We start from the raw sequence: 15,675 nt of genomic DNA on the forward strand, positions 1-15,675 counted from the left end.
TTAACAACATGGATGAATAAATCTCAAAAACATTATGCTAAGTGAAAGAAGCCAGACACAAATTTAATCTATAGTGACAGAAATAAGATCAGTGGTTGTTTGGCCTGGGGCCAGAGACTGGGGTAGGAGACCAACTACAAAGAGATAGCAAACAATTTTTCAAACTGATGGAACTGTTCTTTATCTAGACTGTGCCAATGGTTATATGAATGTATCCATCTGTCAAAATCCAAAACATCGTTTGCTTAAATGGTACATTTTATTGTATGTAACTTATGCGTATAAAGTTGATTTTCAGAAAGTTAATAGGCTCAGAAACAAATCCTTTTAGTCTAAATTAATGTAGATTTACTGTATTAAATTTAATGGGTTCAAAACCAAATTGATACTGGTAATATTCATGAACTAGCAACATATAGTAGACTAAGAGTATGGTTAAGAAACATTGTGAAACAGATAAGCCACACACACACACTTATATGATCCTTTGACTGCAAAAATGTTCTAGTTCTCTTCATAAGCTAAAGAGTACTTTTCAAAATTTACTACTTGTATTTATGTTACAAATTTTGAGCCAAAGCTAAATACTGAGTATCAAGATCTTCTTATGTTTATAAAAAGTATCATGAGTTACCCACATGATAATCTTTTAAAGAGTGCAGCCATCTGGTCTGGTTTGTCAAAGCTGGTCCTCATTTGTGTTAACACATCAACATTCTCCACCACAAGTTTCTAAAAAAAAGAAAGATCCTAGGTCAGGCACAGACCTCTTTGTGTTAATGAGATAAGAGCATGCTTGGAAATTACAATCTGGCAAGTAGGAAACACAATTCATGAAATCCAGATGCTCTATGCTATATATTTTTTGTTGTTGTTTCAATAAAAGAATCTGAAAATTATTTATATAAACTTAGTGTTTCCCTTCAGTTTACAAATTCAAGAAGGAAGGAGTTCAGGAAAAGCAACAAAGATAAGTAGTAGGATAAAGAATCATCTTATGCTTAGACGTTGAACGGCATCAATAATAAAAAGTAGACACTAAAATGGACATAGCAACAAATTCCAGCTGAAACAAAAGAACTTGCTAAAGTTAAACCTGGCCAAAGGCAGGCTACAGTATGTCTGTAGACAATGAGTATTACTGGATACGTACAATCAGAGGGAGAATGACTTGTTATGGTATGGTACTACTTGATGGGGATTATATAATAGTAATGTTTCCCAACAAAAATTATAAAATGGAAGTATAAACTATCTACTTCTCTTTCACAGACCACTGAGAAAAGGGAAGAGAAAAGAAGGAAGACATATAAATAAGGGAAGGCTGTGAAGGATAACTATTCAAGAAAAGTATAACTCATTGAAGAATGCTCTCCTCGAAAGAAACATTACAAAGTAATTTAGTTTAAAAATTGTAACACAAATGTAATTAATTTCATTCTGTCAGAGATAAGCCTACACAACAATAAATGGGGTTTCTAAAACAATGAAGAGAGAAGTGAGAGAGACATTTTGCTCTTTGTTGCACTGTTACCTGTGCGGTCTGCTTTCACCACTAAGTTCACCACTATCAACGCTTCCCAGTTCTTTCAAAACGTAACTGAAGTTTATAATTTAATTTCTGATCTCTATATCTCTACAAAGTTCTTGTAAATCAAAATTTTCTTTACTTTTGTTCTCTGTAATGGTTCTCAGACCTTGTACACATCACAATCACCTGTGATGCTCTTTCCAAATACACATATCCATGCTTCATTCCTGGTTATTTCAATTGAGCAGACCTGGTTGGGAAGGTGCAGCAAGCATATAAAGTGCCATGGTGGTTTTTTACAAACGAAAGGTTGAAAACATCTGATTTAAGGGAAAAAAACTATGCAGAAAATCTACAAAAATAATTTTTTTGAAAACGCTAGTATAAGTTTTATTTAGGTTGCTTGATGTTATTACTTCAGATTGTTTCTTATTATGTTGCTAATCAGAAGTTAAGCTCTAGTCACATTTATTTGCTTTATTTGCTGAATTTAACTTCTATGGTCTCTGATTAGGCTGCCTGCTCTCTCTGAGCCAAAACAAAACTCTAAACCTAAAACTGGATTCAATACACACTCAAACTCTATGCCCAAGTCTGATAGTGACCTTGCACTTTAAACACAGTATCACGTATCAGTGAATCAACACCATCGAATTTAAAATGCACCTTATTCTATGTGTCACTAAAAGGAAAAACAAAAACCAACTACTAACACTGTAAGATACATACAATTTCAGAAATATTGATATATGTTTAATAATGAGCAATTATAACCATTTGTTAAGCTCTTATACAAGGTAATTTATAATCATATTTACTATAATCCAATTAAGGGAGGTAATATTCCAAGTTTACAGCTGAGGAAACTAAGGTCAGAGAAGTTCGATAACTTGCCCAAAGTTACAGTGATATTCAACAGTTAATTTGGAATTTGAATTCAGGTATGTCTCATTTTAAAATCCATGTTCTTAATCCCTAAAGAAATGGTCCCCCATCTTTTGTGGGCATCAAAATTCTCTAGAGGACTCCTTACAAACATACATTGCTGGGTCCCAGCCCCAAAATTTCTGATTTAGCAGGTCTGAGACAGAGAACAAAAACCTGCATTTTTAACCAGCTCCAAAGTAATGTTTCTTCTGCTGGTCTGAGAAGTAAAATTTGTGAACCATTACCCTAAATTATTTGCTGGCTTACTATTCTTTGCTCTCTATAAAGTTATTGACTAATCTCACTGACGAATAAACTGAAATCTGGCAGTAATAACAGGAATTACCAATGAAATGGTTTAGAATAAGTTTAGACAAAGCAAGTGAAATAAATCAAGATTTTTTTAAAAAGTGTTTAATATAATTTACTTGGTATTGTGTTAAAAAGAAAGTGTTAAAATTCTTGGCAAAATTCATATTTAAATTTCCTACTTCATTTGAAAAAATGTCTTTTAGGATCCCATGAAGAACTAGAAGAACTGATCTGTAAAATGCCAAAACAATTCTTTTGGCAGACTGGAAGGAGAAATGGACTCAACAGGCACAACCCCAATTAAAACACCCAAGAATTTTAGTAGAAAAAAATATGGTTGCCTTCTTCTCCTGAAAGGAATAAACATGTTTCACCGTAAGTACACGTACATAGTGTTGATTATGTCTGGCACACAGTTTATTCACAACCATCAAATATAAAAAAGCTCTACTTCTTTAATTAGCACACAAATTACTCTATAAAACAAAAAGGTCCTCAGCTAAAACAGGAACTAAAATAATTAAGGTCACCTTTAAGATAAAAAGATACAATCAAATGATATTTGGTTTATATCAGTTTAGATTAAATCTTTTAAAAATGGAAATAAAAGCAAAGTGGCCAGGCATGGTGACTCACACCTGTAATCCTAGCACTTTGGGAGGCCAAGGTGGATGGATCACCTGAAGCCAAGAGTTTGAGACCAGCCTGGGCAACACAGCAATATTTCGTCTCTACAAAAAACTTTAAAAGGCTGGGTGCAGTGGCTCACACCTGTATCTCAGCACTTTGGGAGGCCGAGGTGGGCAGATCACCTGAGGTCAGGAGTTCGAAACTAGCCTCTCCAACATGGTGAAACACCATCTCTACTAAAAATACAAAAATTAGCAAGGCATGGTGGCAGGTGCCTGTAGTCCCAGCTACTCGGGAGGCTGAGGCAGGAGAATCGCCTGAACCCGGCAGGCAGAGGTTGTAGTGAGCTGAGATCGCGCCATTGCACTCCAGCCTGGGCGACAAGAGCGAGACTCTGTCTCAAAAAATAAAAAATAAAAAAAAGCTTAAAAAAAAAATTAGGCACAGTGGTACACGCCTATATTTCTCAGCTACTCAGGAGGGTGGGCCCAGGAGTTGGAGGCTGCAGTGAGCTATGAACGTGCAACTGCACTCCAGACCAGGTTGACAGGAAGACCCTGTATCTTAAGAAAGAAAGAAAAAAAAACCAGCAAAGAAATTACAGAATAATCTTTAAAATATTACAATTCCCCCCAAAACACAAAACACTGTATATACTAACTCCAAAAAGACTAAGATGCTATTAGAGATATCACAATGTTCTGCCGAGGAGAGTGTGAACTACAATATTTTCAGAGGGATATTTGATAATATCAAAAAAAATTAATGTTTGTATTCTTTGATCCACTTTTAGAAACGTTTCCTATCAAAATGCTCAAACATGCTGGTGAGGTTGCAGAGAAAAAGAAATGCTTATGCACTGCTGATGGGAATGTAAATTAGTCCAGCTACTGTGAAAAGCAGTTTGCAGATTTCTCAAAGAACTTAAAACAGAATTACTACTCAACCCAGCAATCTCATTACTGGGTATACACCCAAAGGAATATAGATCATTCTAGCATAAAGACCCATGCATGTGTATGTTCACTGCAGCACTATTCACAACAACAAAAAAGACATGGAATCAACCTAAATGCCCATCGACAATAGACTCAATAAAGAAAATGTGGTACATATATATCATGAACTACTACACAGTCACAAATAAGAATGAGATCATGTCCTTTGCAGCAACATGGATAGAGCTGGAGGCCATTATCCTAAGGGAATTAACACAGGAAGAGAAAACCAAACACCTCACATTTTCACTTAAAAGTGGGAGCTAAATATCAAGTACACATGGACAGCGCAGTGGCTCACGCCTGTAATCTCAGCACTTTGGGAGGCTGAGGTGGGTGGATCACGAGGTCAGGAGATTGAGACCATCATGGCTAACACGGTGAAATCCCGTCTCTACTAAAAAATACAAAAAATGAGCCAGGCATGGCGGTGAGCGCCTGTAGTCCCAACTACTCAGGAGGCTGAGCCAGGAGAATGGCGTGAACCTGGGACGCAGAGCTTGCAGTGAGCCGAGATCATGCCACTGCACTCCTTGCCTGGGCGACAGAGCGAGACTCTGTTTCAAAAAAAAAAGGGGGGGGGGAGCAACACACACCAGGGCCTACTTGAAGGTAGAGGGTGGGAAGAGGGTAAGGGTCAAAACACTACCTATTGGGTACTTATGCTTATTACCTAGGTGACAATCTGTATGCCAAACCCATGACATGTCATCCGCCCATATAACAAACCTGCACATGCACCCCCTGAACATAAAATAGAAGTTGGAAAGAAAAAAAAAACGCTCCAACAAGTATGTAAACTATGTAGAAGTGCTGATTAAATGTAGAGAATTTTAAATGTCTAAAACTGCTCCTTTCAGAAATCCACTCAAGTCACAGGTAAAAAAATAAAGGCATAAACCTACCCGCCCCCCCCAAAAAAAGGAAACAGCAGAAAAAACAAGATCAAAGGAGAAAAGTGAACAAATTTCTGGAAGATGGAAACTAGAGCAAAGAATAAGGAGAGGTGAGAAATTTGATTAGCAAGTTCTTATAATGGAGATACAATGTAGAAGCAAGTTAAATCACACCTCAAGAGGGAGGAAAGGAGGAAGGGATCAGAAATTGAAGGCAATGGCACAGAAAGGAAGGCTTGAGGCTGAAAACAAGACAATAACTTAATCATGGCAGCCTTCCAGATATATAAAACCTCCTACCTCCACTCTGCACTAATCTCCAAAAGACTTCCACTCTCCAGCTGAAGGTCACGTGTTTGATGAATTATTTGCAGGAATCATCTGAAGCCTAGGATGAGGATACCTTTCTCCAGAGAAGATCTGTGTTAGCTTCTGCTAAGTACGTTGGGGTACTACCAACCTAGGACCACATTAATCCAGGTCCAAGGATTGAGATGCCTTAGACAAAGCATACAACATAAACAGGGCTGCAAATCCTGGGGAGGGGTAACTCATTTCCAGTTCACCCTTACCCCGAAGTTAGACAGTGTCTATGTAAAGAGGGCTGGGGAGAAATTATGCAGGCTTCTCATGCCCTACTTTGAGAAGGCTTTACTCCAGGTTTTTGACTACTGACACCCTTGTTCCACAAGGCCACCAGAATTCAGCTTAGTTTTACAAATGTTACTTCTGCTTCAATACACATGCCTGGGTGAAAAGTGGCTTCCAAAGCTGGGCTTATGTCTCTGATTTCCCAGGTTCTCCTTGGTGTTAGCCTAGAAAGACTTCACTATCTTTTTAGTTCTTCTTTAAAGAAGATTATTTTATAGAGATATATATCTCTCTCCAGCTTTTTAAGTTGTTCTTTGGAAATAAGGAGATCTGAATTACCTAGACTACCAATCCTGGAAGCAAAAATCTGTAAGTTCTTTTGTTCCTATAATTTCAAAAATTAGGTTATTCTAAGGAAATTTTACAGGACGCTAAACAAATTAGAATCATCACTGACAGAATAACTTTTAGAGATTTATTTCAATGAGATTAGTATACAACACACTGAATTTATCTATATGAAACATCATTATGATCTGTCGGATTTCTTACGTAATAAAATAGAAGAATACGTATGAAGTATGCCTCAGTACACAGAGGCTGAGAAAACAAAGTCACAAATAAACACCTTCTCAAGTTCTTAATAATACACAAGTAGTTGAATACTAAACAATCTGGATTACATCTTGAGGTTATTAGGAGAGATCTCAAACAAAATCACTATAAAACATTATACAATTCCAGAAAATGGAATCCTTACAACTAACCTTGTTTTGAAGAACTAAATGATGAAGGCACAATATTAAAAATATAAATATTTCATAGGAAGCCTTCTGAAAAACATAATCCTTAAATAAGTCAGGATTTAGTATTTGAAAAGCAAAAAAGTAAAAACGAGTACCAAAAAATAATAATTACTACAATATTAAATCATTAATAAAATATGGAAGTTATTATGAAGGTAAAATGAAAAGTCAAGTAAGAAAAGAATCACATAGGAGATTACTAGAAAGCTAACATCAAAAGTTTTCAAGAAAAATGTTTTCACATCCTTAACCATCTTGGTTAAGGATATTTAAAAAGTCAACATTGTTTACAGTAGTTCCGCATTCCCTAACTTTAAATTTTAATATCTGAGAAAGAATATAGCCACTCCCAAATATAAGAGAGAAATGTTAAAACATAAGCACCTTCCATTTCTTCTCAAGAATGAGAGTATATTTGATAACATTCATACTTAGAGACAAGGCTAAAAAGTTAAGTTTATAAAATAATTGTTAAAAGACTAGGATAAAATCTGTACTCAAAAAAAGACCCTAGAATAATGGACAATACCTAACAAGATAAATTTTACTAAGAAAAACTACGAAGCATATACTCAGGTCTAAAAATTTCACAAAATATAAGATGTGGAAAGCCATGTGTTTAAGGTTAGCATAAATGAAAAAAAGAGACAATTCATCTGATTGCAAGTTGATTGTGAAAACAGTATGGCATAGCTACCAAATGTGTTCATGCTATCTTAAACTGTGTCAGTAAGTACAGTATCCAGAATAGATAAATGTACTCTCACTCATCACACCTTATCTGAAACTCATTCTTGGTTCAGGGCACTATTCTCTAAGAGTGACAACAACAACAAAAAACAGAGTTTGTACACAGGAAGGAGTGACAAAGATGACAAAGAGACTGAATATGAATATATTCCACACGAGGAAGAGAAAGATGATACATGAAGGGAAGCAGTTTTTAAATATGTGAAGGGTGATCTCGTCAAAGGCAATCCCTGCCTCTTGATGTAAGAATGAGGACCAACAAAAAATTACTACTTAGATACTAAATCAACATAAACTAGAGATGTACAGTAATTGATAAGATGGCCTCATTTTCAAAAAGACCAGATAATACAGCTAGAAAAATGCAACATGTGCTCCTTCATCAGATAAGAGTAGGTCAGATGACTGCTGAGATCTCTCTCGGTTCTACAGGCAGTGTAGCATGGTACTAGCATAATCTGTGGTGCTAGACAGACTGAGTTCAAATTTCAGTTTCACCACTTACTAAAATGTGAGCGTGCATAAGTTATTTAATCTTTCTTGGCCTCACTTTCCTAATTTGTAAAATAAGGAAAACACCTCTTTTAAAAATGTAAAGGAGTTAATAAGATAAGCGAAGATCTTAGAAAAGTCCTTGAATAAAACAGAGTTAAGAAAGCTGGGGCCAGGCACAGTGGCTCGTGCCTGTAATCCCAGCACTTTGAGGCTGAGGTGGGTGGACCATTTGAGCCCACGAGTTAGAGACCAGCTTGGGCAATATGGCAAAACCCTGTCTCTACAAAAAATTAGCTGGACTTGCTGGCACATGCCTGTAGTCCCAGCTACTCAGAAGGCTGAGGTGACAGAATCGCCTGAGCCCAGGGGGGCCGAGCTAGCAGTGAGTCATGATCACACCACTGCACTCCAGCCTGGGTCACACAGCAAGACTCTGTCTCCAACAAATAAAGCTAGCTATTTTTATTTTTGCATCCAACAAATATTTACTAAGCGCCTACTATGTGTTAGGTCTGCAGCAAGGTTTTAACAGAGTTTAGAACTGCGTTTACACTCTAGTGAGAGTGACATAAACAAATACACTGCATGAGAGGTCACAATTAAGATACACATACAGCTGAATGAAGAGAATAAAAAGTGATGTTTGCGATTTTAGAAAGCTTGGTCAGGAAGGACATTCTGATACGGTGACATTTGAAAAATACATGAATGTCATGAACAGGCAAGTTATGACCATGTCTTAGTGAAGGGTGGTTTGAAATGACACAACAGCAATCAGGCCAGCCGCGCTGGAAAAGTGAAGGAGGAAGGAAAAGCAGAAGGCCAGATCCTTGCAGTATTAAGGAACTGTTCATATAAATGAATTCGGAGAGACTCAAAATAGGCTAATTTTTATTACTGTACCATGATACTGTATCCATCAAATTAAATAACAAAAAAGCAAAAAATAATACAGATAATTCTGTAAGTGCCTAGTTTATTTAGTCTGAAATAAAAAATAGCTGGCTAAAGTAAAATTTCAGAGCTGTAATTCTTCTATTATCTCATACTGAAGGAACACAAGAAAAAAAATTGGAGATGAGAAGTTTGTTATTTGAGAACAATAGGATAGAAAAAAAATTATGTATTTACAGGAGAATCAGTCTAATAAATAAGAATGATACTGCCTGTAAAGAACCAAGACTAGCATTTCAATGTTTGTATATTTACAACCATATAAAGTTTATAAACTTTATATTTTAAGGCATCTAAAAGTTGACTTTTATATAATAATTGCAGAAAACTTTAAAAATAACAATGAGAGGATAATGATATGATGAATACTAAAATAACAGACATTATGCTGAGTACCTAAAAGCTTGACATGCATGATCTCATAAAATGCTCTCAAAGTAAAAGCTTAAACATTTGCCCGAAATCAAAGCTTGTAAGTGATAGGTCTGAAATTCAGGAAAACCTAAGTTGAAAGCTTGAGTTTTTTCTTTTTCTTTTTCTTTTTTTTTTTTTTTTGAGACAGAGTCTCACTCTGTCATGCAGGCTTGAGTGCAGTGGTGTGATCTCAGCTTACTGCAACCTCCACCTCCTGGGTTCAAGTGATTCTCCTGCCTCAGCCTCCCTATGAGCTGGGATTACAAGTGCCCACCACAACACCCAGCTAATTTTTGTATTTTCAGTAGAGGGGAGATTTCACCATGTTGGCCAGGCTGGTCTTGAACTCCTAACCTCAGGCAATCCGCCCACCTCGGCCTCCCAAAGTGCTGGATTACAGGCATGAGCCACCGCGCCTGGCTGAAAGCTTGAGTTCTTAACCAATGGGTAATATTGCCTCTCCTTAAATCTTTGACTATACTAAGCTTTTAGTCACACTGACTCTTGCTATTTATTCACTCAGCAAAATACTATTAAGTTTTTGGAAATTAACTTGTTCTATATATTTGCTCAATTTTCAGTAAATCAGATGACCACATTTAGAACTCTATGTGCTACATCTGAACTGTAAGCTACTTACCAGTACCGTCTATCATTTTCTTAAGAAACTAAAAATTGGCCAGGCACGGTGGCTTGTGCCTGTAATCCCAGCACTTTGGGAGGCCGAGGTGGGCGGATCTCTTGAGGTCAGGAATTCGAGACCAGCCTGGCCCACATGGTGAAACACCATCTCTACTAAAAATACAAAAATAAGCCAGGCTTGGCAGTGCGTGCCTGCAGGCCCAGCTACTTCGGAGGCGGAAGTTGCGTGAGTTGAGATCGTGTCACTGTACTCCAGCCTGGGCAACAGAGTGAGACTCCATCTCAGAAAAAAAAAAAAAAAAACCACCAAAAAGCTTTTACAAAGAAAATGTTTATTTTAAAACATGACTTCTCTATTCTGCTTGTAAGTTCAAAAGTTTTAGTGACCCAAGTTCAAATTCTTTCAAAAACTACATAGTTATTATATATACAAATTCATTCAATATAAATCACCTTAGCTCTAGGATATTTCTAAAAGGCTAAAAAAAGGTATTTAAAATGTTGTTGCTTCAGTTGCTTTACATCTTTACTGAAACATTAAGGATTCTAAAGGCATTTTTCATCCAACTTAGAGGGCGTAAGATAATTTAAAAGATTACCTAAGAAAAAGCAGTAAGCCTGATAATTTTTGTATTATAATCTATGGAAAGCAAATACATTCAAACTGCAAGTGTGAACAAATTTTTAACTTTGGCTGGAATTTTGAAGCTGGTATTTCAAAGGAAACATCATGATTCAATACTATGAAGGCTTGACCACAAGCCAATGACCCTGAGGTTCTGCCCCCTTTACCAAGTCAATTCACCTATTTTGGCTTTCCATTTTCTCACCTACAAAATAGAGAAAACTAAACTTAGATGCCATAAAAAGGCCTTGCTAGCTATTTAATTTCATTTTCATATTAGTACTTTCATGTTGGATTAAAATAATTAACATTGTAGGCTTGTTGCTCATATCCCTGAAATGTTTTTCAGGAATTAATGTTTAAAAGCTAAAATTAATAAAGACTATATTACCTTAAGTTCAGCAACTTGTGATGAAATATGCCACATAAGGCTTTCACTTAGAAACTTCATACCATACGGGCCTAGTAGTTCTGATAGTGACCTCATTTCTGAAAGAAAACATACTTAATTTTATACTTCTGACAGAGCAAATATTTTAAGAAAATGAACATTAACACAATACAACATCTCATTATAAAAACTAATGTAAAATCCTGATAAAAGTCCCTAGAAAGAAAGAGCGAATACAAAATGCAAAAGTAATTCTAAGATACAATATGCAGTTATGCATATAATTGAATGAAATAGTCACAACAGAATCAAAAGTCAAAAGAATCAAGACACTAGCAAAAGAATTAAGTGTTCTTCATTCTCTAAACCGTGGTATAGTATTATTCACCTGATATGTCAGAATATTCTTCTGCATTGAATGTTAATTCATTTTCTGTCGGTAAGTTCACAAATGCTTTCATTGCAGGAAAATATGCTATATGGCCATTGCTGACTTGTCGTAACAAAGTTTCCAAATACCTAAGGAGAAACGTAAACTTATAACTGGAAGAAACTGCTTAATTCAGAATGTATCATGATATACATTCCTGCATATAATTTTAAGTTGACTGATAATATGAATAAGTACTTATTCACAAAAAATTAATTTTCCTAAGTACTTCATTACAAACTTTCTGCTACTACAAATTTCTAAATGCATTCCTTACCAATTTGTGTATAGACTTGTAATGGTTGGCTCTCCATGACTATCTAAATGTTGTGTTTGTTGAAGAAGCACATTATTAAATACTCTTGTAATATCAATCTGCACATAGTTTTCTATTGACTGGAGTACGGTCATGTATGCTCTTACACTTGTTAGAAGTTCTGAAGGTTTTGCAATTTCCTGTGTGGCTTGATTATACATAGTCATCCCAACAATTGACCTGGGGAGAAGGGGTAGAAGAATAAGAGAAGCCTCTGACTTTTCCATTCACGTAAAATAAACCACTCGACCTACTGTTATCTAATATTAAACAAGCAATAAAATTAACTTTAAAAATAATTTATTACAAAGCTGTAAAACTACAGTCATTATCTTCCGAGGAAACAACGTAAAAAAAGAATGAAGGCCGGGCATGGTGGTCCACGCCTATTGTAATCCCAGCATTTTGGGAGGCTGAGGAGGGCAGATCACTTGAAGTCAGGAGTTCGAGACCATCCTGGCCAACATGGTGAATCCTTGTCTCCACTAAAAATACAAAAATTAGCTGGGCCTGGCACACACCTGTAATCCTGGCTACTTGGGAGGTTGAGACAGGAGAATCGCTTGAACCCAGCAGGCAGAGGTTGCAGTGAGCTGAGATTGCACCACTGCACTCCAGCCTGGGCAACAGAGTGAGACTGCCTTAAAAATAAAAAAAAAGAAAAAGAAAAAGGAAAAAAAAAGAAAGAAAACTTAAAAACTACAATGAAATGTGAATACAAATGATTAAAAACATTCTAAGAATACCAGTAACAAAAATGATTTAAGTATAAAGAGGGTTTTACAAATTGCTTTAACATGGTAAGTTGTTTGTAGCAAGGACAATGAACTATTTAGTCTACAGCTTGAATTTATTTGACACTGTTAGGTACCAGTAGTTTTTGAGGTTTTATATAAATTACCTACAATCCTCACATTTAATAAACCTACAATGTACTTATCACTATATTTCCCAGAGGAAAAAAAATAAAGCTCAGGACTCACATAAATTGATAAGGTTTTGTTGGGAAGTGGTTATGACTAGGATTTGACCGCAGATCTCCCTGACTTAGTGCTGCCTCTAAACAAACTGTATGACAGTCAAACAAAATAAGGCAACAAACAACTTTATTTTCTTTAATCACTCATAGCACATAAAACACAGTTCTGTTTATATCTCAAGAAACTGTGTAAGACTAAAAAGGAAACACAAATTTTGAAAATACTTCCCTAAATGATCTTATCCTACACTGGCCACCCCTATTTCACTTTCTTTAAAACTCCCTGAGCATTAGATCTGTAAAGATCTTAGGCTTGTATTCGTAAGGATGAATCCTTAAAAGACAACCGACAAATCCCATCACTAGAAACAGGCCAAGAAGAACCAACTCAAGACGAAAACTGCTATCCTAGTGTATAATCCCTAAGTCCTAAGACTGTGCTCAGTTGATTGACAAAAACCAACCCACTAATATTCACAAGCTATCTGGCTGGCCAAAATGGCGAAACCCCGTCTCTACTAAAAATACAAAAATTAGCCAGGCATGGTGGCACACGCCTGTAGTCCCAGCTACTCAGGAGGCTGAGGGGCAGGAGAATTGCTTGAACTCGGGAGATGGAGGTTACGGTGAGCCGAGATTGTGCCACTGCACTCCAGCCTGGACGAAAGAACAAAACTCCGTCTCAAAATAAATAAATAAATAAATTAAATTAAATAAAAAATCTTTCCAAGGTAAACAAGCTGTTCCCCTTGCCTTGATCCTAATCACTAAGTAGATGTTTGGTTAAAAAAAAACAAATTGCTTCTCTGTGGATTAACAAAGCAGACTGTTTACAAGGAAAACAAGGGAGCTGTAAACTGAACTCTCCCTTCTACCTACCAATCTCCCACCTCTAACCCACTTGAGAATAATAAACACCACAAGGCACAATGTCCCTTTGGTCTAAGTTCTAGGGCATTCTGGGTTTTCCTGTCAGGATGCCTGACTTACTAAGGAGAATAAAAGCCAGTTCATCGCCAGACTCTTCTCAAGTCAACTGATAAATTTAACACTCAACTTAGTGCCAATTATATACTGTCATATTCTGTTCTCTAATTCTTTTAGTCATCTCACCAGCTACAGTTCTATCTTTATCTCATTATTACCTAGAGTACTTAACACAATGTTAAGCATACAGTAGAAATACAAATACCACCTGTTAATGACTACAGAAACTTTGAAAACCTTTTGGCAAAATTTTGTTTTATAAATTGCTTCAAGGCTTTGAAGAAAAAAATTGTCAAATAAAAATTTTCATGAATAAATATTAATATGTAACTTCAGAAAAAGGTTAAAACAATATCTATAAAGTTGAAAGGTTTCTGACTTATCAATGTACTCTTTCATATACATACATAAAATATATATTTATATATAACAGGAAATTCTAATTAGAATTGAGAATTCAAGAATCTAGAATTCTATTGGCTTATTTAACAGCGACATGTGAATTCAGAAAACACGTAAGGGTTTATCTAGTCCTCAGGTCTTCAAACATTTTATTGTGACCTACTGCATGACACGCATCTTAACACTGCAAGTCAACACACATGCATACATGCAACTGAAATATTTCACGAAGCAATATATATATTTAATGCACACAGTGTACTGGGTTTTTTTTTTTCCTATTTTTTTCTTCCTCTTGTCCTTTCTTTCCCTCCCACTTCTTTCTCTAAACTTTGACTACAACCTAATAAACTGATTTCATGAACCTATTGGGTTGCCACCTGCAAGCTGAAATACATTGATTTGCTCCAATCTTCTCACTTTGTATATAAGGAAGCTATGACTCAGAGATATTAACTGGTTTGCCTGGTGTTACTAGTTAATACTAATAGGTATGAGAAAAGAATCTGGGTATCTTAAGTAATTTTCAGTTCACTATTCTTTGCATTTCCCAGTTCATTATTCTTGAGACAGAGTCTTGCTGTCACCCAGGCTGGAGTGCAGTGGCACGATCTCGGCTCACTGCAAGTCTGTCTCCTGGGTTCACACCATTCTCTTGCCTCAGCCTCCCGAGTAGCTGGGACTACAGGCGCCCACCACCACGCTCGGCTAATTTTTTGTATTTTTAGTAGAGACGGGTTTCACTGTGTTAGCTAGGATGTTCTCCATCTCCTGACCTCGTGATCTGCCTGCCTCAGTCTCCCAAAGGGCTGGGATTATAGGCGTGAGCCACCACGCCTGGCCCGGTTCATTATTCTTAACACTAATCCAGTTCTACTAATGCTTTTCCTTATAAAACACTGTATAGTCATTAATAATTAAATAACAAACTCATTACTGAGTCAACAAACAAAAAACAGTTAATATTCTTTCTTACTTGGTAAAGCGTATTTCCAGATGAGAAGTCAAATATTCTCGTGGGGTAAAGGTATGTTCCCATACCACCATGTTTGGTACATAATTTATAGAGAAGCATAACTCAGAAAGTGCAGTGTGCAATTTATCAAGGCTGAAAAAAACATTAATAAACAGTTAAGTAAAATGTTCAACATGTCATCACAGGCAATACAAAATTAATTTTATAAATATATCAAACTTTTTTGGAGATAATGCTAAGAGAATTTGACTTTTTAATCTCCTAAACTGAGAAAGTTCAAAATCTTTAAGGTTATAACAAACACATAAGAGCAATATTCTAAAGATGGCATCATTTGTTTCTACCTTTAGGTAGTAACGAATATACTGACTTAATACACAAAGGCAGAGCTTATTCTGCACTCATAAAGATAATCACTTCCAATTCCTGAAGTACTTTCTGTTATGAGAGAAGGAAAGTTGTCTAAGAAAGGGCAATGGCTTGCTCAATTTAGCAAGAAAGTAGGAACTATACTTTAAACAAAAAATATTTACCCAATTATTACCCACCTACACCTCCCCTGCAAACAATGAAGCAAGCAAAGATCCCTGAATGCTACCTGGTCTGTTATTTCTTTTTTATAA

General features: G+C 36.2%; 1 protein-coding gene across 4 annotated transcripts in view; it reads right to left on the reverse strand.

The window, feature by feature from the left end:
- Positions 1 to 15,675, reverse strand: part of NCKAP1 (NCK associated protein 1) — a 117,918-nt gene that overhangs the window by 19,630 nt on the left and 82,613 nt on the right. For all 4 annotated transcript variants that reach the window (XM_003253818.3, XM_030804257.1, XM_003253817.3 and 1 more), the window contains 5 exons: positions 15,053 to 15,184; positions 11,670 to 11,888; positions 11,351 to 11,481; positions 10,963 to 11,060; positions 639 to 732 (listed from right to left, as the gene is read on the reverse strand). In XM_003253818.3, coding sequence (XP_003253866.1) covers positions 639 to 732; positions 10,963 to 11,060; positions 11,351 to 11,481; positions 11,670 to 11,888; positions 15,053 to 15,184 — 674 coding nt within the window. The remainder of the gene's footprint in view (positions 1 to 638; positions 733 to 10,962; positions 11,061 to 11,350; positions 11,482 to 11,669; positions 11,889 to 15,052; positions 15,185 to 15,675) is intronic.

The sequence above is a fragment of the Nomascus leucogenys genome, chromosome 22a (genome assembly GCF_006542625.1).
Source record: "Nomascus leucogenys isolate Asia chromosome 22a, Asia_NLE_v1, whole genome shotgun sequence".
Taxonomy (NCBI): domain Eukaryota; kingdom Metazoa; phylum Chordata; class Mammalia; order Primates; family Hylobatidae; genus Nomascus; species Nomascus leucogenys.